This window comes from Hyla sarda, chromosome 3 (assembly GCF_029499605.1).
Source record: "Hyla sarda isolate aHylSar1 chromosome 3, aHylSar1.hap1, whole genome shotgun sequence".
NCBI lineage: Eukaryota > Metazoa > Chordata > Amphibia > Anura > Hylidae > Hyla > Hyla sarda.
Window position 1 is genome coordinate 115,328,140 of NC_079191.1, and position 25,783 is coordinate 115,353,922.

The window sequence follows — 25,783 nt, forward strand, 5'->3', positions numbered from 1 at the left end:
TATATATTCATGACATGGGGGAGCTGTTACTTACTACCTGTATCACCTAGATTTTTTATTTTATTTTTATAAATCTCAGCAACTGTGCTACAGATGTACATCTTTTGAGATCCAGACCTGCTAGGTAAACCCCTAAGTCATTGTTTGAGGAAGTTAAGTTGTCTTCTCAGAATTCTGGTGACGTCAGAGTTGATATCTCCTCACGCATGCTGTCACATTCACGTTTTATTCCTCCCGCAGGACTAGAACTATATTTAGATGCTTCTCCGGTTAGTACAGGTCGGCCCCCTTCGCATATGTGCTTCGTTTGGCAGCGATTTCCTGTCGTGCTATAGAAAAAGTACTGAAGTGAGTGATTGTAGAACTGACCCCATAGATTTAAATTGGACCGTTCATTCATTCCACATCATGCAGCAAGTTGGATGGGGAAACATGTCGCAGTAAAACGCCTCTTGCTGCGTTCCCCTGTCCGGAATGCACGATTAATAATCGCCGAATAATAAACTGATGACAGCTAATGCACGTCTGTCATCTGCTGTGGCATCCGTTGCTGCGAGTTTTAGGCTGGGTTCACTGAGCCGGACATATGTGAATTCAGCCAAAGTTCTTCCCCTGCTGGACTAGTTTTAAGCAAATTTACACAGAATAATATTTCCTAGACTTTCTCATACAGTATATATGTCTTAGTAACAAAGTGTCGGCCCAATATTGTAAATACTATGAATAGTCCCTGGCTCTATCTTATGTAATGTCCCAGTACAGGACCATCCTGCACTACACTTAGGCCCTGTCAGGTTGAGTCTCTCAGTCACCTGGGGGCTCTCCTGCAGTGTCTCCCCTGCTCTTATTAGAAGTGTCCTTTTATTGTCATAGGATTCTAGTCAGTGTCCTAATGTATAGCTAGTCTAAAGGTCCTGTGAGATGTCTGAAGGACCTGTGAAATGTCATGTTATGTCGTCAAATGATGTTACCCAGAGAGCACCAGCTTAACCTATGACCTGCAGCTTGACCAATGGGCTTTGGTTCAGCCCCCTACTATATAAATGGGCGGCCATTTCAATTCGCTCTCTTTTTTCTGCTGAGGACAGCAAAGCATAGACATGACAGATCCTGTGTCCAGTACACCTGGAGGCCACAAAGCCTGCACACCAGCCACATTGTCGGTCATTGTAAGTCATCTCCTCTGTCTGCTGTCTCTACTAAAGTCAAGACACTGATCAGGTCTATTCTAGTCTGCGTGGCTGAACTAAAGTCTATTACAATAACTAAAAGTCCCAGCAAGCTGCAGGGCCCTTTCCGTGTTACTGGTTGACTCTCTGGGATTCTGGCCTAGCTGGGAAGATAACACCTATCTGACCTCAGTAAAGCCTCTGTTAAACCATAACTTGGTTGTGGACTCTCCTTTCACTGCCTAGCCATTGGAATAGCGGAGATACCGTTCGTGTGGTTCCTGTACCCAAAAACCACTCTGGTGTCAAGAACATTTGGGGTAAACACCTTGCCCCTGGGATTAATACCATCTTGTCCCATCCACCTACATCGCTACACCCCGTGGTCCCGCCTGCACCGTGGGTCACCACACTTATATGAAGGATAACCTCCCACACACCCTGAACCTCCTTCACTGTATTTGCAGCGACCACTTCTGCAGGAGGCTATTCCATGCACCCACTACTCTCTCTCAGTAAAGTAATACTTCCTAATAATACTGAATAAACCTTTGCCCCTCTAATATAAAACTGTCCTCTTGTGGTCGTTTTTCTACTTTTAAATATCATCTCCTCTACCGTGTTGACTCCTTTTATGTAGAATGGTTTCTATCATCCCTCTCTCATCTTTTTTACACGCTATACAGCTCCTTTTAACCTTTCCTTGTTAAATCCTTTCTTCTCTATTTCACAATCAATTGTATTTACCTGTACGCCCTGCACCTGGTCATCATACCGGGTCGGTCCAAGCGGTTAATGAAAGCCGGGACCCTGGGCTAATAGCATGCGGCACTGATCCTTGTGCCGCGCGCTATTAACCCTTTTAGACGTGGCGTTCAAAGTTGATCACCGCATCTAAAATGAAAGTGAAAGCTTCCCAGCAGCTCAGTTGGGCTTATCGGGACCATCGCAGTGAAAACGCGATGTCCCAATCAGCTAGAACGCGAGCGGAGGTCCCCTTACCTGCCTCCGTTGCGTCCGATCAGCGATTGATTGCTCCAAGCCTTAAATCCAGGCTTGAGCAATCGACCGCCGATAACACTGATCTTTGCCATGTCAATGTATGGCAATGATCTGTAGCAGATCAGTGTGTGCAGTGTAATAGCCACGAGGGGGGCTATAACACTGCAAAAAGAAAAGTGAAAAAAAAAAAAAAAGTTAATAAAGATCATTTAACACCTTCCCTAATAAAAGTAAGAATCGCTCCCCTTTTGCCATAAAAAAAACAGTTTAAATAAAAATAAACATGTAGTATCGCCGCGTGCGGAAATGTCCGAACTATAAAAATATATTGTTGATTAAACCGTGCGGTCAATGGCGCACGCGTAAAAAAAATTCAAAAGTCCAAAATAGCGTATTTTTTGTTCACTTTTTATATAGTGAAAAATTACCGATGATAACTTCAGATCACAACGCAAAAAATGAGCCCTCATACCGGCCCGTACGCGGAAAAATAAAGCTATAGGGGTCAAAAAATGACAATTTAAAACTTATACATTTTCCTGCATGTAGTCATTTTTTATTTTTTATTTATTTTTATTTTTTAGAAGTAATGCAAAATCAAACCTAATGTAAGTAGGGTATCATTTTAACCGTAATGGACCTACAGAATAAAGATAGGATGTCATGTTTATCGAAAAATGTACTGTGTAGAAACAGAAGCCCCCAAAAGTTACAAAATGGCATTTTTTTCTTCAATTTTGTCGCACAATGAATTAGAATTGGATGCAAAGTCAATGCAAAGTAGAATTGGTGCCGCTAAAAATAAGCCACAATATGGATTTTTGGGTGCAAAATTGAAAGCGTTATGATTTTTAGAAGGTGATGAGGAAAACATTTAAATGTAAAAACCCTGCGTCCTTAAGGGGTTAAAAATAAAATCAACCTGATTGGTTGTTATGGGAAACTGCACCTTTATTCCTCTACACAGGTTTTGATAAATTTCCCCCTTTAGAGGTTTGCTATTCTCTGATAGGATAATCAGGGTAACAGCTATAAGACAAGAGACATAGGGGGAGATTTATCAAAAGCCATATAGAAGAAAAGTTGATCAATTGCCCATAGCAACCAATCGGTATGCTTTGTTGCTTTTGGGCCTTTTTAAAAATAAAGGAAGCAATCTGGTTGCTATGGGCAACTGCAGCACTCTTACGGTACACAGGTTTTGATAAATCTCCCACATAATGGGAAAGTTTTATCAAAACCTGTGCAAAGGATGAGTTGACTGGCCCATAGCAACCAATCAGCTCACGTATTTCATTTTTGAAAGGCCTGTGAAAAATGAAAGAAGCGATCTGATTGGTTGCTATGGGCAACGGGTCAACCATTTCTCAGCACAGGTTCAGCACACTCCTTTTTTAAATGTGTTTTCCAGGATTAAAGAAAATAAAAATCCTAGTTGCTGTTTTCTAAGAACTGTACCACCAGGTTATCTAGTATTGCAGCGGACTTGCAAAATGAACACGTTAAGTGACTGTGAAGAAGCATGCTTTTCATGTGCTTGACTATTTGGCACACAACGCACAATTAGGAGCGGCAATACTTATACTTTCCATAGTGTTGTGTTCTGCTTTACAGGGAACCCATGGGTAACCTAGCCTCTCACTGATAAGGGATTAAGGAAATATGTTTTTTGCAGGACTAGAGACACTTACATAAGTGAAGGGAATGGAGGGACAATAGTTCAAGACTGAAGCTGTAAACCATTGGAAAAACTGCTGCCATTCAGCTAAGGCTATAAAAACTTGTAAACTCGATTGTTAGCTTAAAGGGGTACTCCGCCCCTAGACATCACGAGGGGCGGAGCCGTGATGTAGTGATGCTCCTGCCCCTGTATCGCCCGTCATTACACACAGAGCAAACTCGCTTTGTGCAGTAATGATAGCGCGGTGCCGCATCGGCACTGCGCGCTCATTACTGCACAGAGCGAGTGAGTAATGACGGGCGATACAGGGGCCAGAGCATTGTTACATCACGGCTCCGCCCCTCATGATGTCATGGCCCGCCCACCCCTCAATACAAGTCTATGGGAAGGGGCGTGTGGGTCATCACGCCCCCTGCTATAGACTTGCATTAAGGGGGCGGGCCGTGATGTCACGAGGGGCGGAGCCATGATGTCAAGCTGCTCCATCCCCTGTATAGCCCATCATTACGCACAGAGCGAACTCTCTCTGTGTAGTAATGAAAGCGTGGTGCCGCAGTGGCGATCCCGGGGGTCCCCAGCAGCAGGACCCCAGCGATCTGACATCTTATCCCCTATCCTTTGGATAGGGGACAAGATGTCTAGGGGCGGAGTACCCCTTTAAACTTGACTATGGGATTCTACTAGGGAAATCATGTTTTATAATAAATGCCCCTTCCTTGATCCTCCCACTGCCCTATCTTCAGCAGCAGATCAGCACTCAAACTGTTCAATACAGTAGACTGTTGGCTTCCCAGCCAGTAGTCCTGTGGTAATGACATGTATGTTGCCTTTCTTTCCTTCAAGGAATGTACAAAATACATTCACATATTAATACAGAGGAGTCGGAGTCGGAAGCACCGAAAACTTGAGTCGTAACATTTATCTACCGACTCCACAGCCCTGGCATTCACACCACGTTTTGTACATACAGGATCAGCCCGTGGCTCCATTTACTTTAATGATCCGACCGGAGTCAAATGGTTTTAGGTCCGGTCCAAAACCGCATACGGGTCAAAACTGAGCCGACCGGAGTCACCGTTTGACTCCGGTCGGATCATTAAAGTAAATGGAGTCACGGGCTGATCCGGCTGGGGTATGGGAGCACCCGGTTTGCCCCTCCCCATATCCCCCCCCCACCCCCCCACCCCCCGCCGATCCGGCACCCGTATGTACAAAACGTGGTGTGAATGCAACCTAAACTGTATCAAAAGGTGTGTACAAATAAAGTCAAAAACTGTATGGTGAAAACCGGATGGAACCGTACGCACATATGGTTCTGTACAGTTCCCATTGACTCCCATGTTAAAGAAAAAAAAAACTTTTCAATATGATTATTTTTTTTTTTTTTGGTACGGGAAAAAAACTGATACAACACTGACACAACCGGATGCATCTTTTGGCATACAATTTTCAATGGAGAGTCTATGCATACGGTTATCAAAACGGTTCTGTACGGTTTTAAAATTGAAAATGTATACGGGAACTGTATTGCAAAAACATGTTGTGAACCCAGCCTTATATTGTGACACTATGGATTTAGTCTTGTTTCTAGTAGAGAATTAATGGTTTGCAAATCTACAACCCCCAGCATTCATGGACAGCCAAAGCTTGCTGACAGATATCAGCAAAACACGTGTGCAAACTAGGCATATGAATGGACATATACTGTAAGGTGACTTTTGAAAGCCATGGGCATTTCTGATGTGTTGACTGTCTATTTTTGTTTTTCAGGATCATTTTACAGAAGGAGGGTCCACGTTCCCTATTCAGAGGTCTGGGCCCTAACTTAGTGGGTGTGGCTCCATCCAGGTATGGCCTACAGATTCTTCTGCACATTTATGTCATATCCAAAGCTTTCCTTAGGGGTTAAAATTTACAGTGCACAAAATCCTATGCTGTGGATTACACCACAATGGCTCTGAGCAGAACACTGCCCAGCTCTGACCTTACTATCAGAACTTTGCTCTGCATACCTATGTCTAAATATAGCAATAGCATTCACACAAGCAAAAGGATAATCTTATTGCAAACCTGCAGAGCTATTGGAATATACGCCTGTACTTTTAGTAAACTGAAAATAGTGTCCATATAGCTGCCATCCTATTCCAGGCACACATTTATGCCTGGCAGATATTTTTTAGACAGACAGATGTAAATATCTCCATGTACATTAGTGTATAGCAGACGAACACATACTGCGTTCATATAGACCAGTGATGGCGAACCTATGGCACGCGTGCCACATGTGGCACGCTGAGCCCCCTCTGTGGGCATGCGGCCATAGTTTGCCATGGATGCCTTTTTTGATGCGCTCTGCCGACGCCGGACTTCCGCTAAGGAAGAGGAATCGGAAAGCCGTCCTCCTGCGAGCAGGCTGTGTGAAGCGTCGCTGCGCCACACAGCATTCTGCGCGGAAGAAACCATACTTACCACTGGTGAGCGTGAGAAAACAGTCAGCTCACTCCCAAAGCCCGCAGCGCTCGGACTGGCATGGGCTACACCTGTAGTTTCAATGCAAGGAAGAGATATCCAGCGCAGGTAGGTGAAGAATGGAGCTACTTTATTGCAGAATCAACTGTGGTACAATGACAACATGGACAAGAGTGATGCGTTTCGGCCCTACAAACGGGCCATTTGCAGGGCCGAAACGCATCACTCTTGTCCATGTTGTCGTTGTACCACAGTTGATTCTGCAATAAAGTAGCTCCATTCTTCACCTACCTGCGCTGGACATCTCTTCCTATCTTGCATACCTACCACTGGACCGCCAGGGCTGAATGTGTCCTCCACCCTCCTGCTCCGAAGGTAAGAAGAAGAGGGGGGTGATATAACTGTTAAAAAAATAATTGAGCATTTCTAAATGTATTAAAAATAATCTGCAGCACCCCTAACCCCACACACACAGCACCCCTTCACCCACATAAACACAACAGACCCCCACACAGCACCCATAGCACCCCTCCCACACACACAGCACCTCACACAGCACCCCTCATACACACACACACACAACAAAAGATGTTAATTAGTTATGGCAACTGTATGAGTTTTTTTCTAAACTTAAACCTCAGTATTCTGATTTAATTGCTGTGCTGGCACTTTGAGGGAAAAGTTAGCATGCATTACAGTTTGGGCACTCGGGCGCAAAAAGGTTTGCCACTGATATAGACAAAGCCTATATGCATTTAGATGTGTATATTGCTGTAGACAGGGCTCAAGTCCTGCAGGAACGCATGGGAACTGAGTTCCTGCACTCTTTCCACAGCAGGCACACTGTTCCCATTAGCAGGAGTCCTGGAGGACCAGCCCTTATGTGGAAGAGTTCCCACGCATTTTTTTTTTTCCCCCCAAGACTTGACCCCTGTCTATAGAGCATACATCAGTAACCCCTCCCCTGCCATGCAGACATGTCCCCAACATCAGTTGTCAGGGACTGAATTTCACCCGCATATAGTAGGAATTTTAACCCATGCCATTGTGTTCCTGCTCACCCTTTGCATTGCATGTCAGAAGAGTTGTTTTAAAGGCCTGATCCATAGTCTCAAAATGTAGAACCAACGAAGGAGCACTCTTGGGGGAGAGAGGCTCCATTTAGACAGTGCAGTTTATTTTTGTTAAATTGTATTGCAGCAGTCCTTCCTCTTATACTTCTAATTCCATACTTCATTTAAATCCACTTTTGGCTCAGTGACAATTTACTGATTGCAGCTTCCATCTTTTTTTGGTTATATTTCTGCAAGAGATAATAAGAGAAATTTACTAAGCAAGATGTGGCAGAATTATGGCTCCAATTGCAACTTAAGAAAAACTTCTAGAAAGGGGGCATGATTAAGAGGAATTGGAAAATGTGCCTGATGTTGTTTTTTTTTTTTTTTTTTTTTTTTTTTTCAATTATGTACCCTATTTGGGTGCAAAAATATCAGTTGAAGAGAAACTGACAGCCTGTTCACCCACACTAACAGCTCTAAAAAGCAGGGTTACTTACATTAATAGGTGTAGTAGTTGCAGAGTTATGTCTGTTTTTAGTTCTTACTATTGCACTGCTGTGTGAAAAGGAGGCAGGGAGCTGGCTTGCAGAGCTTCCCTGCCTTCACAATATTTACTGCTTGGCCCGCACCTCATAATGAATATGCAAATGTATTTGCAAGCCTGCCAGAAGCGCTGACGCTTTCTGGGTTTAGTGAGGTAGCGGCCCCTGCGCTCTGCTCAAGAGATCAGAGCGCTCACTCACACCGGCAGAGAGAGTGAAGACATTTAGATATTCCTCACGAGCTTCCCTGCAAAACTACAATTCCCAGCATGCTCGGACAGCCAACGGCTGTCCGAGCATGCTGGGAGTTGTAGCTTTGCAACAGCTGGAGATCCACAATTTGGGGACTGCTTATCTAAAATGTCTAGCATGGTGCGCCAAATCTGTCTTGTCTAGTTTTATACAGTCTAAATGTAAGGCTATAAGAAATACTATCTCTGCTTAGTTTCCAGCAAAAGCAAGGCTATGCTTGTTTAAAGTAAGATCTGATTTGGCTCTTGTATAATTATAGGGTGTGGTGTTATATCCATTATTTAGCACGTGATAGAATAAGATTGAGGAATAGGGAGATGTTCCTTGGCATATCACTGACAGTCGAAATGACCTTCCGTAACCATCTTTGCTTTACCGTCAACCCATCAAAATGCAACGGTTGATCCTTGACCTCTCAGGTTTCCAATTTCACCCCCTTTCATCATTAGGTAGAGAAAAGACTAACAAGACTATGAAGTCCTGACCTGTGACTTAACCCTGTGCTTTATCTTTCTGCAGGGCCATCTATTTTGCAGCTTACTCAACCTGCAAGGAAAGGCTGAACCATGTATTTGCGGCAGATTCCACCCAAGTTCACATGGTCTCTGCTGGGGCAGCAGGTATGTAGCCTTAGTTGTGAGTGACAGATGTTAGTGGGTATAAGGCATACATAGAGGTAGAAAAGAATTGTTGCTTCGCTCCCAAGGAGATGCATGCATTTTATTTTTCCTTTTCTATGGAAGCTGTCTCTTTTATGACAGTGTATTTGTATTTATTTTTTATGGATAGATGAAGCCAGTGTATTTTAGGCTATATATGGGAAATGTGTATTTTATTGCAACAAGGAATTTGTTCCTCTCAGAAAAAAAGCAGAGAATGTTTGGTTTCTTTTGTCTTTTTTTTTTTTTTCTTAGATAAAGATTTCCTGCTTTGTTCTGACAGGATCTGTTGCTAGGACTAAATATAAAGCTAAATTATGGTTGTATGAAAATGGCCATAAATCTATTGGGATGGTTGGGGCGAATTGCCATAAACAAACCCCATGGAAAGTTACAGCTTATAAGTAGCCTATTTATTTTCTTGTGAACTTGATCCATGGTTTTTATTCCATTCTAATTTCTTATCACAAGGAATAATATTGTCAAGTAAATATAGTCAAACCAACACATCGGTGAAAGGCCCAAGTGCCATCATTATTGTACTTGCCTTAGTGCCGTTGTGTGTTTCTGGCCTGTATAACACACACTTGTAAGATTTGTTGCATATCCTATACTATGCTGGCTGTATCCTGTGTCCTTCTATTTGCTGATGGCTAATGTTGTCAAAGTTTCTACACAATGTAGATAACAGATGAATAAAAATGGTGTCTGGTCCCTGCAGCTATTGCCTGTGTGTCTCTGGGCAGAGACAAAATACAGGAAGTGATGGCAGGACAAACAGGGCTCTGTGCTGACTCTTGTTTTGTAAATAGGCCTACTGTGTGAGCTGGGGGTGTCACAGAGCCTTAGTGCACAGAGGCCTGCTTGTCCTCGGTGCACAGAGGCCTGCTTGTCCTCGGTGCACAGAGGCCTGCTTGTCCTCGGTGCACAGAGGCCTGCTTGTCCTCGGTGCACAGAGGCCTGCTTGTCCTCGGTGCACAGAGGCCTGCTTGTCCTCGGTGCACAGAGGCCTGCTTGTCCTCGGTGCACAGAGGCCTGCTTGTCCTCGGTGCACAGAGGCCTGCTTGTCCTCGGTGCACAGAGGCCTGCTTGTCCTCGGTGCACACATCCTGTATTTTGTCCCAGCTGAGACACACTGGCAATAGCCGCAGGGACAAGACAGCATTTTTTTTTCCACTCTAAAATATACACTTTTTTTAAAACCAATTTATATTACAAAAATACATATCATCTATATTACCGTATATAAAAGGTTTTTACAAATGACCATGCCCGTTTCAAAATGCTTTTTCCACTTCTCCATTTCTCTCATTTTAAACAAGATAAGTACTTGTACAAGCTTACAGGTTAAGGAATAGTTCCCCCGCTCATTGTTTCTTATTAGGTGAATGCTTTTCAGACCTTTTTAAACCGTAGATTGTTTTGTTGAGAAATTGCATGGGACAGCTTACCTAACAATAAAGTTAACTTGTTTACTCATGTGGCTAATTTCAGTATCTGACTATTAAAGGGGTTGTGTGGGACTAAACATTGAGCCCTGGCACCCCTACGATCACAAGAACATCATTTTACCAGGCACTTTGCTTTATAGCTTAATGGCAGCTCATCTCTAGTTTGCTTGAATAGGGATGAGAGAACTATGGATGAAGAACCCTTGGTTCCTGTGATTGTTGGGTGGTCCCAGAACTGAGACCCATACCAGTCACAAATTGATGGGGTATCCCAATGACACATACTCATTATTATTTAGTTCCATCCAAACCTTTTAAGGGGTAAGAATTTTTCAGAATAAACAAGACCTTTAACATAGCAAAATGTAAGGCTATTTTTCCATATACCGTATTTATCGGGGTATACCACGCACCGGCCAATAACACGCACCCTCATTTTACCAAGGATATTTGGGTAAAAAAAAAGTTTTTTACCCAAATATCCATGGTAAAATGAGGGTGCGTGTGTGCATGTGTATACCCCGATACACCCCCAGGAAAGGCAGGGGGAGAGAGGCCGTCGCTGCCCGCTTCTCTCCCCCTGCCTTTCCTGGGGGTCTAGAGCCCTGCTGCCGGCCCTTCTCTCTCCCCTGGCGCCGATAGCCAGGAGGAGAGAAGTGGCGCCGACAGCCAGGGGGAGAGAAGGGGCAGCGGCACCCATTGCCGGCGCCGCTGCCCCGTTGCCTCCCCCCATCCCCGGTGGCATAATTACCTGGGTCGGGTCCGCGCTGCTGCAGGCCTCCGGCACGCGTCCCCTGCGTCGTTGCTATGCACGGCGCGGCGCACTGACGTCATGCGCCGCGCCGTGCAGCGCATAGCAACGACGCTGGGGGATGCACGCCGGAGGCCTGCAGCAGCGCGGACCCGACCCAGGTAATTATGCCACCGGGGATGGGGGAGGCAACGGGGCAGCGGCGCCGGCAATGGGTGCCGCTGTCCCTTCTCTCCCCCCTGACTGTCGGCGCCGCTTCTCTCCCCCTGGCTATCGGCGCATCAGGGGGACAGAATGGGCAGCGGCGCCGATAGCCAGGGGGGAGAGAAGGGCCGGCAGCAGGGCTCTAGACCCCCAGGAAAGGCAGGGGGAGAGAAGCGGGCAGCGATGGCCTCTCTCCCCCTCCCTTTCCTGGGGGTGTATCGGCGTATAACACGCACATAGACTTTAGGCTAAAAATTTTAGCCTAAAAAGTGCGTGTTATACGCCGGTAAATATTGAATGTCATAACTTAGTTATAATATTTTAGTCAATGAAAATGTACGGTTCATACTAAATGTCAAACTGGTGTTATTCAGATGTTCTCATTGAGCCTCCCCTGAATTTTTTTCCCTGTTCATTTATTTTTTTTTTCTTTTTATTTAATTTTTCTTCAGTCCTGTTTTACTTTAAAACCCCCTCCTTTTTTTTCCTCTTTTTTTTTCACTTTTTTTTTCCTTCAAATTTTACTTTTTTTGTGTTGCTCCTTTCCTTAAGTCTATACATTTTAATTTTGTGAAATCCTTTTCCGTGGGTTTCATTGGTACGCAATGTTGTGGACCACTGCTTGTTGTTGCGATACAGAAAAGCCTGTGTCTATTTTAGGCATTTACTGTACATTTCCACTGTGAAAGGCGCGAGATTGTGTCATCTCATGCTCGCCTCCTGCAGGTCTCGTCCTGCGGAAATATGGACTAAGTTAACCCTCGTGAGTACTTGACCAAGCTTCTCTCTGCAGCCAAAAGTGTAAGAATAGCACATTGGAATTGTAATTGCCTTTAATATGGGGAACAAGCAAAAAGCATTGAGAAATGTTAGGAAATACAGAATTTCTTTGTGTTGTTATACAGATGTATGAAGGGGAGGGAATAATATCGCATAGTTGAGAGGTGTGTGTGTGTGTGTGTGTACACTGTTTATGTATTCATTGACATGTTTTAGACATATATGTATTATTACACTGTCATGAATTTCCTTATTATATATTTTTTTTTTTTTTTTTTTTTACCATTCACTAATTTACCAAGCCTTATGTTTTGTGCCCATGTAAAGATGTGTACTTCAAAAGTGTGCATCCAGTGTACAGACTGTGTACACAGTTTTGATGCCTTGTTACATCTGTAAAATTAAAAAGTGCTGCAGAATTTGTTGGCACTATATACATAATTATTAGGGATTATTCAGGGATTCTTGCTTAGTTGAAGACAAGAGTTGAGCAAATCACCAGTTATATGAGCCAAAATCAAATCTTGTCTAGTCTTGAATGAGTCTCTGGACTGTCTCATTTTAAAATTCTTTGTGGAATTGGAATTACTTTGAGTTTTTTTTTTTTTTTTTTTTTTATAAATGGCCGCTTATTCGTAAGTTTCAGATTCAGCAACTCTTACTGTAGATTTGCTCAACTCTATCCAAAACCTCTTTGCATTGGACTTTGAGTTTGGTGGAGCTTAAAGGGGTACTCCACCTTAGACATCTTATCCCATATCCAAAGGGTAGGGGATAAGATGTCTGATCATGGGGGTCCCACTGCTGGGGACCCACACAATCTCTCCTGCAGCCCCCCTGAGTCATTACTCCACAGAGCTAAGTTTGCTCCATGAGTGATGACTCCCGATACAGGGGCCGTCGTATTGTGATGTTGTCATGGCTCCGCCCATAGGCTTGCATTGAGGGGGCGGAGCCATGATGTCCATACTCCGGCCCCTGTATCATGAGTCATCCCGCACGGAGCAAACTTATCTCCTTGCAGTGATGACTCGGGGCTGCAGGAGAGATTGCCCAGCAGTACCCCTTTAAGTATGCACACCATTTCTTGCTTTGATGCACACATTACCTCTGCTCACTAGGACCTACATATGAGTAATACTAGATACATTTCCAGAATCTAGTTATGCTGGTTTTAACTTCCTTCCAGGGTAACCACCTTTTTGTTTGTCACCGTAGGAAGTTCAAGTTGCAGCACAATACATTGCAGCTCTTAAGATACAAACCTTGTGAAGGTGTTGTCCGATAGATTAAAATTAGGAAAAATGGAGTCAGACTTGCCTTACTGCCATTTTGATGCCCAAGTATACACTAATAACTTCCCAGTCCTATATCGACACACAAAGTGGCTGCTTAGCCAATCATTGGTGACCTGCCTCACCCACTGACTGAGTAAGGGTTTACTGTCCTTTGTTAACTTGAACAAGCTGACCTGCTCTACTAGGCACAGCCATACTGTGGAAATGAGCAGTAAGGAGAGGACCTATATAAATATATCTATTGGATGTATTGCTCAGGACCTTTCTTATTTATTATATTTTATTTATTTATATAGCGCCTACAGATTCCACAGCGCTTACAATTATGGGGTACAAACAAAGACAAGTATCAGACATAATATTACACAATAACTATTCAAACAAGAGGTGTGGGGATATGTTGAGGCCAATTAAAGAATGTTATAGGCCTGTCGGCTTATGGCTGTATGCAAAGTTATAAAGTTATGTTTTCCTTCCAAGCTCTAGTGTCATAGAAACTGGGCCAAACTGTAGCATGTATGCCTCCTCCCTGCCTGCATCATAAATGTACAAGGCCCAGTGCTAGAAGCCAAACACTGCACATCAATCTTGAAAGAAGAGGTAGGAACGGGTGCATGCAGCACTTCAGCACAGCCTCTATGGCTCTTAAACGTAGAAACAAAACATAATGTTATAACATTTGCAAGCAGTCCATTGTTTTATACACCTGTCAGCTACCTGCCCATGTTTGCAGCTTTGTGCATGATCTAGAGATGAAAGATTTCATTTAAAAAATAATCAATATAATAGGTTATTGTATTTTAGATCTGGTATCAGATTGAAATATACTTCTCCCTGAAAGTGACAGCCAAAATAGAATGCTATATAGCTTACATTCAGCCATCCAGCTGCTCAAAAAAATAAAGGGAACACTTAAACAACACAATGTAACTCCAAGTCAATCACACTTCTGTGAAATCACACTGTCCACTCAGGAAGCAACACTGATTGACAATCAATTTCACATGCTGTTGTGCAAATGGAACAGACAACAGGTAAAAATTATAGGCAATTGACAAGACACCCCCCCAATAAAGGAGTGGTTCTGCAGGTGGTGACCACAGACCACTTCTCAGTTCTTATGTTTCCTGGCTGATGTTTCTGTCAATTTTGAATGCTGGCAGTGCTTTCACTCTAGTGGTAGCGTAAGACAGAGTCTACAGCCCACACAAGTGGCTCAGGTAGTGCAGCTCATCCAGAATGGCACATCAATGTGAGCAGTGGCAAGAAGGTTTTCTGTGTCTGTCAGCGTAGTGTCCAGAGCATGGAAACGCTACCAGGAGACAGGCCAGGACATCAGGAGATGTGGAGGAGGCGGAAGGTGGGCTACAACCCAGCAGCAGGACCGCTACCTCTGCCGTTGTGCAAGGAGGAGCACTGCCAGAGCCCTACAAAATGACCTCCAGCAGGCCACAAATGTGCATGTATTCACTTAAACAGTCAGAAAAAGACTCCATGAGGGTGGTATGAGGGCCCGACGTCCACAGGTGGGGGTTGTGCTTACAACCCAACACTGTGCAGGACGTTTGGCATTTGCCAGATGCCAGAGAACACCAAGATTTGCAAATTCGCCACTGGTGCCCTGTTCACAAATGAAGCAGGGACACACTGAGCACATGTGACAGCGTCTGGAGATGCCATGGAGAATGTTCTGCTGCCTGCAACATCCTCCAGCATGATCAGTTTGGCGGTGGGTCAGTAATGGTGTGGGGTGGCATTTCTTTGGGGGCCGCACAGCACTCCATGTGCTTGCCAGAGGTAGCCTGACTGCCATTAGGTACTGAGATGAGATCCTCAGACCCCTAGTGAGACCATATGCTGGTGCGCTTGGCTCTGGGTCCCTCCTAATGCAAGACAATGCTAGACCTCATGTGGCTGGAGTTTGTCGGCAGTTCCTGCAAGAGGAAGGCATTGATGCTATGGACTGGCCCGCCCATTGCCCAGACCTGAATCTGATTGAGCACATCTGGGACATCATGGCTCGCTCCATCCACCTACGTCATGTTGCACCACAGACTGTCCAGGATTTGGCGGATGCTTTAGTCCAGGTCTTGGAGGACATCCCACAGGAGACCATTTGCCACCTCATCAGGAGCATGCCCAGGCATTGTAGGGAGGTCATACGGGCATGTGGAGGCCACACACACTACTGAGCCTCATTGTGACTTGTTTTAAGGACATTACATTAAAGTCGGATCAGCCTGTAGTGTGGTTTTCCACTTTGATTTTGAGTGTGACTCCATATCCAGACCTCCATGGGTTAATAAATTGGATTTCCATTGATAATTTTTGTGTGATTTTGTTGTCAGCACATTCAACTATGTAAAGACGAAAGTATTTCATTCGATAAGTTCATTCAGATCTAGGATGTGTTATCTTAGTGTTCCCTTTATTTTTTGAGCAGTGTAGATAATCCAGATTTTTGACACAGATTTTTTTTTATGCAGAGATAAACCTATAAATTCTTTACAACCTCACATTGGTCAGATCTTTATTTGCAGACAGTCCGGCACAGTGGCATTTATAGTCAGCTTGCCAACTTGGGATATTATCAAGATAAGAATTGTGTGTTCTGGGCACAGTCCCATTGGAAAGTGGGCCAAAGTCACTGATGTATTATCTTGTCCCGGCATTAAAGAGCAATCTAATTGTGTAACTTTCTTACTGTGAATAAGCTGGGACAACATAGTTAAACAAATAAAAGGACCTGCTGTGTTGTAATCTGTGTGTACATGAGGTGCATAGTTTTTAGCTGCTGAAATCAATTTTATCTTTTTCCTGAATTAGATATTACATCAGGATAGTCCCATCTTGATCACACTAGAATTTCTAATGTGTTCTGTTGATTGACCAATCTTTTTTAAGTTGATCATTTTTTATTAATTGTACATAGTATTTATAATATTGCTAATATTAGGAGTTTTTACCAATTAAATGCAAACATAATACAAATCTAAATGCTTGTGTGCCTTAAAGAGAATCTGTCATCAGTATCACCCACACTAACCTGTTGGTACAGGCTTGTAGTGCAGATGACACCATTGAAAATCATACTTGTCATTCCTTGCTTAGCGTCTTTGGTACTCGATATGCTAATGATCCTGCTTGGTGCACGGATAGGGGGATTAGCCGCCATCTTCATTATAACACCTCCTTGCTTGTTCTGAGCCTCCTCTCTACAGGATAACTCCTCTATATGCGCAATAGCCACAGCCGTTATTCTACATAGTGATCAGTGTCTCTTACACTACAAGTCTGTTCCAACAGGTTAGTGTGGGCAATACTGGTAACAGATTCCCTTAAAGGGGTACTCCTGTGGAAAACTACTTTTTTTTTTTACTTTTTTTTTAAATCAACTGGTGCCAGAAAGTTAAACAGATTTGTAAAATGACTTATATTTAAAAATCGTTATCCTCCCAGTATTTATCAGCTGCTGTATGCTCCAGAGTTAGATCTTTTTGAGTTCCTTTTTAGTCTGACCACAGTGCTCTCTGCTGACACCTCTGTACATGTCAGGAACTGTCCAAAGCAGGAGAAAATCCCCATAGCAAACCTCTCTTGCTCTGGACAGTTCCTGACATGGACAGAGGTGTCAGCAGAGAGCACTGTGGTCAGACAGAAAATAAATTAAAAAAGAAAAAACCTCCTCTGGAACATACAGCATCTCATAAGTACTGGAAGGATTAAGATTTTTGAATAGAAGCCATTTACAAATCTGTTTAACTTTCTGGCACCAGAAAAAATTCCACTGGAGTACCCCTTTAACAGGTAACAGATGCACCTCTATAGGTCCGTGTTTTGCAACCACAGTCCTCAAATACCACCAGTCATGTTTTTAAGATGTCCTATGCAGGGAACACCTGTGACAGTCCGTGATGCCATGACTTATATACTCAAATACTGGTTTGAGAAACCCGGTTTTAGGTGACTGACTTAATGTCACTGTCCCGAGACAGCTGTGCTTTAAAGAGGTTATCCAGGAAGAGAAAAGCAGAGATAATTTCTTAAACAGCACCACACCTGTATATATTGTGTGTTATATTACATCTGGGCTCAATTTAATAGAATGGAACGGAGCTGAAGTACCACGTGTAACTTGTGGACAGGGATGGTACTGTTTTTTTTTTAAGTAATCAGCTGTTTTCTAATCCAGGATAATCCCTTTGTCCATTTCTGTATACCCAGATCTGACCCTTCTTTAACTAGAGTAGCAGGAAAGTAGGGAGAAGGGAGTGATGTACCTATACTTAGTGGAAAAGTTGATAGAAATCTCTGTGGGCACTGTAATGACTGCCATTAGGGGTTGTCTGCTGTAATGCTCACACATATGTTTATATGCAGCTTATACATACTGCTTTTTGTCACTTGACGCTAGGTAACAAATGTCTGGAGCTAGGCTCTTCTAACATGGCTCTTAAACCCATACAATTTCATTACCCTAAGTTAAAATGTCAGGTTATGAATAGAACCATCCTCATGGGCCAAATCATCTGGTTTGCAGCTTGTCTCCATGAGTGCTTTGATGTGTGAATGGTGTATGTAGGGTAGCATACCATGAGCACACCATGGTCTCTTTCTATGTCACTCTGGCACCGCATGAACATTTCTATATAGATCTGGACATTACATTGTTATGGCCATATCTTTGAACAATAACCACACACAAGTCATCTTCTCACATTTTATTTTGTTGTACCTTTCTTTATGCTGTACTGGAAAAACAGAGCATGTTTGCTATGTAATGGGGCGGTGGAAGCGCTAAGAGGGTGGATTGCTAGACTGGTAAAAGGGAGTATTTTTAACTGTCCTAATACTTTCATATGTATTCAAGATATCTGATTTAGTTCACACTTAACTAAAACAGCTGCCATGGTTTCATATAACAGTTATACCTTTTTTTTCTTTTTTTTCTTTCTTTTCTTTACATCTAAAATCTCCTTTTCTGGTGTAGTACTCTTTAAGAACTTTAATGTAAGGGCAATAGAAATCCATTTTAGTATGTGTTGGATGTAATGTATTTTAAGGGAACCTGTCATTACTTTCATGCTGCCGTAACGATGAGTCCTCACTTCTCCCCAACCCACCAGCCTTGGTAGATCTCTCCCCATACCTAAGCAAGGAGAGATCTATTAATCAATGCTGGTAAGGCAGGGAAAGGCCACTGGGGACCACCCCAGTGACTTGTGGTTCAGGCAGCATCAAAGTAATGACAGGCTCCCTCTTTAATCCTTTACCTGGGTCCTGAAAAATCTCACTTTGAATTCACAATTTTGAATCCGATGATTTTTGTTTTGTTATTTTTCGTCTCTGCCTATAGCAACCAATAATGGCACTTTTTAAGTAAAAAAAAAAAAAAAAAAAAAAGCTAAAGTGTTATTGGTTGCTATCTGTCCGAGACAAAAATCAAACCTCTTTTTTTCCTCAGACCGATTGATAAATCTGGGCCATAGTGTGGAGCAGCTCTCTGGGTTTCTGTGACAGGGTCTTTAATCCCACCAGGCAGTGTTGTTCCATATTGATGGTAGTGCTGCCTTGCAGGATTGAGTACTGTCGTAGGTGGCATAGACAGCAGAAGGTGAATTATCAATTTAGGATTTCTTAGGCACAGGTAAAAAAAATATTTACTTTTTAATTATATTGCCCTTTTTAAAGTTCTTCTTCATATAACTTAGATTTCTCAGTTGAAACAATGGTTTCTTGTCTGGAGTGGCGTACAGTTGTAGAGCATTGTTTCGGAACTTTACTATCTTAATATTAACTACTTGTTTACAAATACTACATAATAGATGTGGCTCACACCTTTTATAGTCAGGTGGTGGGACCTCCTTAGGGGGATTACTAGAAGTAGCTTTATTGTAATACTGAGAACAATGTATCCCCTAGCTTTAAACCTAGCTGATCCTTTTTCCTCTGAAGCTCTGTAGTTTCTCTTTCACATCATTAATGCATGTTGTGATCGCTGACTGGCTGGGTATTGTTGGTCTAATATGGAATAATGATTTAGTGTCATTTATTTAGGCTTTACTGCAATCACAGCCACCAATCCCATCTGGCTGGTAAAAACACGGCTACAGCTGGATGCAAGGTAAGATTTGTTGCTTGGCTACAAATGTCACTTAGTAGATATGTATTATACCCTCTGCAGACCTAGCACTAACAGTGAAAGCTTCATCAGTGTTTGGCACAATGTGTAGTCATCATGAAAACAGAAATTTCAGGGTACATTCACACAGTTGGGTTTACAGTGAATTTCTCGCTGGGAGTTTGAGCTGCAGCAGAAAATTTGCTGCATCTCAATCTTGCAGCAAAAAACTTGCTGTAAACCCCTGAGGGGGAGGCAAACCTTCAGCTGTTGCAAAACTACAACTCCCAGCATGCACTTACAGACCATACATTCTGGGAATTGTAGTTATGCGACAGCTGGAGGCACATTGGTTGCGAAACACTGAGAGTTTGTTACTTAACTCAATGTTTCGCAACCAGTGGGCCTCCAGCTGTTTCAAAACTAGAACTCCCAGCATGTACAGTCTCTCAGTGCATGCTGGGAGTTATATTTTTGCAACAGCCAGAGGCACACTGGTGGCAAAACATTGAATTAGACACAAACTCTGTTTCACAACCAATGTGTCTCCAGCTATTGCAAAACTGCAACACTCAGCATGCATTGACTGCCGAAGGGCATGCTGAGAGTTGTAGTTTTGCAACAGCTGGAGGCACACTGCGACAACTTCCTGCATGCCCTTTGGCTCTCCGTGCATGCTGGGAGTTTTTGTTATGCAACAGCTAGATGTTCACTTTTTCATAGAGAAAAATGTGCCTCCAGCTGTTGCATAACTACAATCCTCAGCATGCACAGACTACCGAAGGGCATGCTGGGAGTTGTAGCAGTGTGCCTCCAGCTGTTGCAAAACGACAACTCCTAGCATGCCCTTTGGCTGCGCTTGCTGAGAGTTGTTGTTAAGCAACAGGCATCACCTCCTGTATCCTGCCTGCTGCCGCCACAGCTCCTGCTGCTCCTGTCCACCACCACCGCACCTGAGGGGACCCCTGCCGGGCCAGGCAAAGGTAGGAGACTCCCCGCCGGCCCTGATCACCGCCCAACAGGGTAGTGATTGGTCGGTCTTCCGACGATCAATCACGTGATCATGAGGTGGCACCAGTGTCTCCTCACTCCTGCTGGGCAAGGGTGAATGGGGCTGTCTCAGACCCCAGGGGTTTGCACGGGGTGCTTGCTGAATGATTTCAGCAGGCATACTGGTCCGGCCCCCGCCCGACAAGCGGTGGGGACCGGAATTCCCATGGGCGTACAGTTACACCCTTGGTCCTTAAGTACCAGGACGTCGGGGCATGCTCGTATGCCCGTGGTCCTTAAGGAGTTAAAGGGGTACTCTGGCCCTAAGACCTAAGATGTCTGATCGCGGGGGTTGTATAGTTCTTTTCTGTCTGACCACAGTGTTCTCTGCTGACACCTCTGTCCATGTCAGGAATTGTCCAAAGCAGGAGAGGTTTTCTATGGGGATTTGCTCTGGACAGTTCGTGATGTGGACAGAGGTGTCAGCAGAGAGCACTGTGGTCAGACAGAAAGGAACTTCCTGTGGAGCATACAGCAGCTGATAAGTACTGGAAGGATTAAGATTTTTAAATAGAAGTAATTTACAAATCTGTTTAAACTTTCTGGCAGCATTTGATTTAAAAAAAAAAAAAAAAAAAAAAAAAACGAAGTACCCCTTTAACCCCTTAAGGACATGCGCCGTAAATGTACAGCACCGCTTAGCACATCTTAGCGCACAGCGCCGTACATTTACGGCGCGGTGTTCCGGGATCACCACGTCACCGAACACTCTGATCGGGCCGGGAAGGCTGCTGTTATCTAACAGAAGCCATCCCGGCATATCGCCCAGGGGCGGTGGCAGGGGTGCCACCCCTCCGATCCCTTCTATTGGCGGGCCAGAAGCAACCAACCAATAGCCGAGGGGGGGGGGGTTAAAGTTCAGTTACCCCGTTCTGCCCACCCACGGTAATCCAGGCAGAAGGAGGGAACTGTCCTGTGACCGGCGGGGGAGGTGCCTTACCGGCAATCGGTGGCAGCTGGCCATCCTCTCTCCACCTGGTGCGGCGATGACAGGCGGCTCCCGGGTGCTGCGTGCAGCAATCCTACTGAAGTCGGTGAGTTGCCTAGCAACATCTGGAGGACTTCAGTTTGGAGATCAATGTGTGGTGGTTTATAAACCGTGGCCCTCTAAATCTTGCAAAACTAAGTTGTAGTTGCGTACCTCCAGCTGTTGTATAACTACGTCTCCCAGCATGCTCTTTGGCGATCAGTACATGCTGGGAGTTGTAGATTTGCAACAGCTGGAGGCACACTGGTTGGAACATACTGAGTTAGGTAACAGAACCTAACTGAAGGTTTTCCAACCAGTGTGCCTCCAGCTGTTGCAAAAGTAAAACTCCCAACATGCACAGTTGTTGTAGTAGCAACAACTCCCCATATTTCCGGACAGCCACTGACTTTCCAGGCATGCTGGGAGTTTAGCAACAGCTGGAGGCACCCTGTTTGGGAATCACTGGTGTAGAATACCCCTATGTCCACCCCTATGCAATCCCTAATGTAGTCCTCAAATGTGCATGGTGCTCTCTCACTTCGGAGCCCTGTCGTATTTTAAGGAAACAGTTTAGGGTCACATATGGGGTATTTCCGTACTCGGGAGAAATTGCGTTACAAATTTTGGGGGGCTTTTTCTCCTTTTACCCCTTATGAAAAGGAAAAGTTGCCGTCTACACCAGCATGTTTGTGTAACATTTATTTATTTATTTATTTTTTTTACACTAACATGCTGGTGTTGCCCCATACTTTTTATTTTCACAAGTACGGAAACTTTAACAAAAATTCGTGAAACACCTGTGGGGGGTTAAGGCTCACTATATCCCTTATTACATTCCGTCATGGGTGTAGTTTCCAAAATGGGGTCAAATGTGGGTATTTATTTTTTTGTGTTTATGTCAGAACCGCTGTAAATTCAGCCACCCCTGTGCAAATCACCAATTTAGGCCTCAAATGTACATGGTGCACTCTTACTCTTGAGCCTTGTTGTGCGCCCGCAGAGCATTTTACGTCCACATATGGGGTATTTCCGTACTCGGGAGAAGTTTTGTTACAAATTTTGGGGGTCTTTTTTGCTTTTACCCCTTGAGAAAATAAAAAGTATGGGGCAACACCAGCATGTTAGTGTAAAATAATTAACATTTTTACACTAACAGGCTGGTGTAGCCCCCAACTTTTCCCTTTCATAAGGGGTAAAAGGAGAAAAAACAAATTTGTAGTGCAATTTCTCCCGAGTATGGAAATACCCCATATGTGGCCCTAAACTGTTTCTTTGAAATACGACAGGGCTACCAAGTGAGAGCGCCATGCGCATTTGAGGACTACATTAGGGGATTGCATAGGGGTATACATAGGGGGTATTCTACACCAGTGATTGCCAAACAGGGTGCCTCCAGCTGTTGCAAAACTCCCGGTATGCCTGGACAGTCAGTGGCTGTACGGAAATGCTGGGAGTTGTTGTTTTGCAAAAGCTGGAGGCTCTGTTTTGGAAACACAGCCCGTACAATACGTTTTTCATTTTTATTGGGGGGGGGGGGGGGGGGGAGGAACAGTGTAGTGGGTGTATATGTTGTGTTTTACTCTTTATTTTGTGGTAGTGTAGTGTTTCTAGGGTACATTCACACTGGCAGATTACGTTGAGTTTCCCGCTAGGATTTTGCGCTGTATAGTGGTCTCAAACTGTAGACCTCCAGATGTTGCTAGGCAACTCACCGGCTTCCATAGGATCCAGTGAGCCAGCCGCACGACATCACCGCCGCCGATCACAGTCTCCCGCTGCCTCTGTATGGGTAAGTAGATCTTCTGCCGCCGGTCCTCATCGGTTTCCCCGTCCTGCCCCACCTATTGTGGGTGGGCAGAACGGGGGAAACTGAAAGTTAAACCCCCCCCCCCCCCCCGATCTGCTATTGGTTGTCGCTCCTTGATGACCAATAGCAGGGATAGGAGGGGTTGGGCACCCCTGCCACCTCACTCCTATGCCTTCAGGGGGATCATGTGTGTCTTGGGACAACAGCGATCCCCCTTATATTGCGGGTCACCATAGACCCCGTAATGACCCGTAATCGGCACAAATCGCCTGTGTGAAATCACCAGCGATTTGCGTTGATCGCCGACATGGGGGGGGGGGGTGTTGGTTGGTTGGTTGGTTGGTTGGCTTCGGTATGGTGTCTGATCAATACTCCGGCCCCTGTATCGTCAGTAATCAGGCACGGAACAAAGTTCGTTCACTGCTGCAGATGACCCTGGGTGCTGCAGGAGAGTTTGCAGAGGTTCCCAGGGGCGGGACCCCCGCGATCAGAAATCTTATCCCCTATCCTTTGGATTGGGGATAAGATGTCTAGGGGCAGAGTACCCCTTTAAGGAGTTTGTGGTATTTTGTAAAAAATAAAATAAAAAAATAGTATTTTTTTCTTAATTCTCTGGCCTTTTTATGGCATCAGCCATTGTAACCACAGTACACTGTTATTACTGTTGGCCAGACAGAAGGCATTTCCTCCTTTTGGTAAACACCGTACATGTGCAGGTCACTATTGACCTTAGCATGTAAGATCAAAGTTTACTGTGATACCTTTCATGCTGTCTAATCCTAAGATGCATTATATAATATGTTTGCTGTAATATTAAAACACAATGAATTGTGACATTTTAAGATTTCCTTTTATTTTTCTAGGAACCGAGGTGAAATACGCATGAGTGCTTTTGATTGCATCCGCAAGGTGTACAGGGCGGATGGTCTGAAGGGTTTTTACAGGGGCATGTCTGCTTCATATGCTGGCATCTCTGAAACTGTTATCCACTTTGTTATTTACGAAAGTAATTAAACGAAAATTGCTTGGAACATAAGATTGCATCAACCATTGATGAGGATGAGGAGTCTGTAAAAGAAGCTTCTGATTTTGCTGGACTCATGTTGGCAGCCGCAACGTCCAAGACATGTGCCACCTCAATAGCTTACCCTCATGGTGAGTGGACCTAGACAATGTCATTTCTAGTACAATTCCTTGTCTGGATAAACACTGCCCCTCTGTGGTTAGCTTTGGTTTCATGTAGAGGAAAGCAATGTTTTTGAATGTCCTTCAAATTTTGTTCAACTGGCTACAGGCATAAGATGGAAACCATATGACAGGTGGAGATGGCCCTGTTAAGTTGTCAAGGCGTTTGAACCAGTATGATTACAAACATAGAGAAGTCATCAAACACACAAATGAAGCCTCCCTATTGATATTGATTACCTCCTGAGAAGTTGCATAAACTGAGCTGGGGATACATTGTCGAACCATTCTAGCCTTTTATACTGTGTTATTGGGAACTATAGAAACCAGTCTGCTCCAGATCACTCAGGTCTTCAGCTTAAAGGGGTTATCAACCATAAAGGTGATTTTAGTACTTACCCTGCCAGACAGTAATGGACATGCTTAGGAAGGATCCATGCTTGTCTTAGGGCTAAATGGCTGTGTTGTGAGTCCACCATAAAGCTGTGGCGATCTTTGTGAAATGGCTATATCCTGTTGAAAAGTCCCATAATACCTTGTTTGTAAGTGTGAGGTCCTTTTTTCTCTCTCCCACACATCAGCCATCCCACCCATTGAAAGCACACATGTGCTGCCTTCCATGGTCTGCTGTAATCAATAGACCAGTGTTTTCTAACCAGGGTGCCAGGTTTTCTATCCAGCTGATGCAAAACTAAAATGCTCTGCAGAATGATCTACTTCCCACCCAGTGGTCACCCATTGAAGCAAACAGCCAACTTTAAACACCTGACTAGTGATGTACAGCCCTTGTAGCAGTCACATATATAAAAATAAATCCTGGCATACCACTTTTAACTCACATGACTACACTTCTTATTCTAGTTTTTATGGACTGATGAACTCGGGTAAAGCGCTCTTTTTTGAATACCATTTTTTTTCTGTTTCAGATAAGCATATTAAGGTGAACAGAACAAGGAAATGCATAAAGAAAACATTTTCTTAATACAATGAATGTAGATATTTAAGCGTAATTTAGGTTAAAATAAATAGGACATACCATTAACACTATAAATTTTGAATACAAACATCTTGACACAAGTCCAGAGATAAGTGGTAATTAAAGGGATCCAATCAGTCGATTTTAGCATATATAACACTTGGCAATGCGATGTGTGTGTGTGTGTGTGTGTGTGTGTGTAATATATATATATATATATATATATATATATATATATATATATATATATATATATATAATATATATATATATATATATATATATATATATATATTATATTATATTATATTATATTATATTATATTATAATATATATATATTATAATATTATATTATA

General features: G+C 43.7%; 1 protein-coding gene and 1 long non-coding RNA gene across 2 annotated transcripts in view; one reads left to right on the forward strand and one right to left on the reverse strand.

Annotated features, from left to right (window-relative positions):
• Positions 1-24,448, forward strand: part of SLC25A36 (solute carrier family 25 member 36) — a 49,498-nt gene extending 25,050 nt beyond the window's left edge. The window contains 5 exon segments of the mRNA XM_056564876.1: positions 5,623-5,700; positions 8,693-8,793; positions 19,374-19,440; positions 24,128-24,272; positions 24,275-24,448. Of these exon segments, the coding sequence (XP_056420851.1) occupies positions 5,623-5,700; positions 8,693-8,793; positions 19,374-19,440; positions 24,128-24,272; positions 24,275-24,433 (550 nt within the window). The 3' untranslated portion in view covers positions 24,434-24,448.
• On the reverse strand, positions 101-21,687 carry LOC130361643 (uncharacterized). Its single transcript, XR_008891096.1, has 3 exons — positions 21,428-21,687; positions 7,383-7,624; positions 101-329 (listed from the first exon to the last, which is right to left on the reverse strand). It is a non-coding gene; the product is annotated as an uncharacterized LOC130361643 (long non-coding RNA).
• Positions 24,449-25,783: the final 1,335 nt, after the last annotated feature.